The following is a 2,841-nucleotide window of genomic DNA, read 5'->3' as shown; positions in this document are numbered from 1 at the left end:
CCCCACCTTGCCGTAGATGAGCTTTTCCAAAGCCGAGGCGGTTATTTCCGACTCCTCCAGCAGCAGTGATTCGGAGGCCTCGAGTGAAGAGGACGAGGAGGAGGTGCCGATTGTTGATTATCATCTCGTTGAGGCTGATGATGTGTGCCGAGTTGTTTCCACTGAGGAAGTAACTGCGGTGAAGATCACAAAAGATAAATTGGTAGTTGTGTAAGTGATGGTATAGAAAGTATTAATGTGTTCAGCTGGTTGGCACTTGTAAAGGGTCGATATATGCCTTCGATGGGAGGGGGAAGTTGGTGGGGATGTGGACTAGTCATACAGCCGCGGTAGTAGCAGAGTTGGGGGCGAACTGTGTGGGGTTCACTTGAGTGTTAGAGTGTGGGAAAATGTGTATATGCTCGACTGCATGTGTTGGTGACAATATGAAGTCCTATTGAGATCCGCGTGCAAATTTTTGTTTTAGTGAGGAAATTTCTGAGCTCAGCTGAGGAAAGCGAATATATATTCCTCCAACACGGCCGCTTGCAGTCTAGGGTCGACATGTATTGGACATGTAGGGTTTGAATGCTCCGATAGAGGTGCTGAATTTTTCCTTTTAATGAGGGAATTTCGGTGGAAAATTTCATCATCGACTATAAGTAGTGTTGAATGCGTATCAACATTATGGTTGATTTTTCGTGAGACTTTCGTGTAAGTTATTATGCATTTTTCGTCGTAGTTGGAAGGGTGGACTTTGCGTAGCATTTTTCACATATGGTTGATATGCATATAGAATTGAATTGTCTCTCCTTGCAAGCGATGTGGGCATTTTTATAGGTATTTCAGTTGTTGAGGAAATATTTGAATTTTGTAGTAGAATAAACGGCTAATCGCTGCCGATTTTGCGAAAGAAGAATGCAGTTCTTTGTCAATATTTCCCAATGATTTCAATTTTACGGCTGTGGTTTTGAATCGATCAGCTGATCGATTATTCGAAGGATTGGGATAGTTATATGTTTTTCTACATCAAACTTGATCTGGATACCATCCTGTGGAATATTTATTTACTTTGTTTATCTCACAATTGATTTTTTTGCCAAGTTTTTTTTGCGGGGAAATAATTTTAGTGATGATTTTATCATTAGAATATATCTCAATTTTCACGCACAGGGCGGATAAGATAGCGTTTTCCCAACTTTCCCAGTTTTTCCTCGCCAAATTTGATCCCTCTCCCATCAGGTTACCTGCATCGACACAGATTACACCGAAAGATACGTGGCTAGTTCATCCGAGGACGCCTCAGTAGGAATCTTCAACGTGCGCACTATGAAAGATATCTTGTTGTTCAGGTCTGCGTGGTGTCATTGAAAATTAACAGTGGTAGAATCATAGCACATACAGATCTTTCTATTAATAGTAATATTCCGAGTGACGCCCAGTGTAGAAGTATATGTCTGCTTTCCTCAGTTGAGCTCAGGAATTTTTTGAGAGGAGTTTATACACGTTTTAGGGTAGAAGTGTGGAGAAATCATTGATTTTATACATGTATATGAAAAAAACACATCACAGCTCTTGTCGATTCTCATGAAATTTGTTTTTATTTTGTTGATTTCGAAACTAACAAGAATTTCCCGACTGAATTAAAACTGTACGTATTTTCCCAAACTGGTCAGGCCGGGAACAACCAGCGTTGGTAAGCAGAGCAGTGAGAGCAGTGGCGATTCATCCTCTGTATGCATCTGGTACTCCATCCGGCCTACTTTGAATCTTATGAGGAGCAACCTAAGATATGTCTCAGGTCACCGTTCGGTCGTTTTTGGAGGAGAAGATTATAAATTGGTGTTGACCAAACGGGGTACTTTATTTAACAATAATTCAATTTTGCATTCAGGTGAGTTTCGGGCATATCTTAGGTTGCTGTATGTAAGTTTCAGGTGAGGGTACCATAACGAGAATCAAGTGGATGAACAGCATGATAGCGTGGACTAATCTAAAAGGGATGAAGGTGACTATATAACCCCTCTGACACGGGAGTGTGGGTGAGGAATCACGTAACGGTAGAGAAGCACCAACACGAAACCCGGAGCCAGCAGGCCCGCATTATTGGCGCTGCGCTACCGCGACGTGATTGATGTGTGAGGCTGACCACATCTCCCGGGTCGGGAGGGTTGGGTGAGAAGAACCAGAGGGTTCCATCACTGTACTGTAACAGTGCACGCCGCAGCATATTGCTACGCCACAGCGTCAATCATCGTGAATGAGAGTAGTTGATCATATCAACTTGCACGCACGCGCACATATCTTACGGGTATGAGTCTTTATCGTCTGCGTGCGGGGACGCACGCTTCATAATTGCGTGCTAGGGGACACTCCCTCCGTCCGATCAGGTTTTACTCACGCGACACTGCGTTTGCTATCACTTAACAATTTCGTGGCGCAGTGAAATTTTTCGACGGAGTCATAATAATTTCGTGGCGCAGTGACGGTCATTCAGATATACGACATCTCGTCCAAGCACAAAGTCACCTTCCTCCCCCGACCCGCTCTCAATGACGCCGTGGACTGCCATTCTGCTGCTCTCTCCGCTCAGAGTAAGAATTTTCGGAAATTCACGAAAAATTTTCCGGAAATTTTTCTCTTTAGTTTCGTGGCTGACAGAAGAGCTGATTGCGATGAGTTGGGGCCCTGTCGTAAGAGTTTGCCGACTTATGGCGACTCGAGTGGACAGTGTTGGTCAAAATGGTGTTGGTACGCTCGTGCGGTACGGCCAGGTACCTAATCTGAATCTTCTACGCGGCAACCTAAGATACGCGATTCAGGTCATCGGCGCGTTTTCTTTCACCAGCGATATTACTGTTA

The 2,841-nt window shown here is 44.1% G+C and overlaps 1 protein-coding gene across 1 annotated transcript; it reads left to right on the top strand.

Moving 5' to 3' along the window:
• Window positions 1-16: 16 nt before the first annotated feature.
• On the top strand, window positions 17-1,987 carry Pmar_PMAR008403 (vacuolar protein sorting vps41, putative; the record flags this gene model as incomplete). The annotated part of the gene is made up of 6 exons (XM_002765757.1): window positions 17-202; window positions 246-329; window positions 1,222-1,284; window positions 1,332-1,398; window positions 1,781-1,873; window positions 1,917-1,987. Coding segments are annotated over 6 exons (564 nt in total), but the record flags the coding sequence as incomplete, so codon positions are not given.
• Between the last annotated feature and the right edge of the window lie 854 nt (window positions 1,988-2,841).

This window comes from Perkinsus marinus (genome assembly GCF_000006405.1).
Source record: "Perkinsus marinus ATCC 50983 genomic scaffold scf_1104296974734, whole genome shotgun sequence".
NCBI classification, from domain to species: Eukaryota; Perkinsozoa; order Perkinsida; family Perkinsidae; genus Perkinsus; species Perkinsus marinus.
The sequence above is the reverse complement of the archived record's forward strand: the minus strand, read 5'-3'. Positions and strand labels throughout refer to the sequence as shown.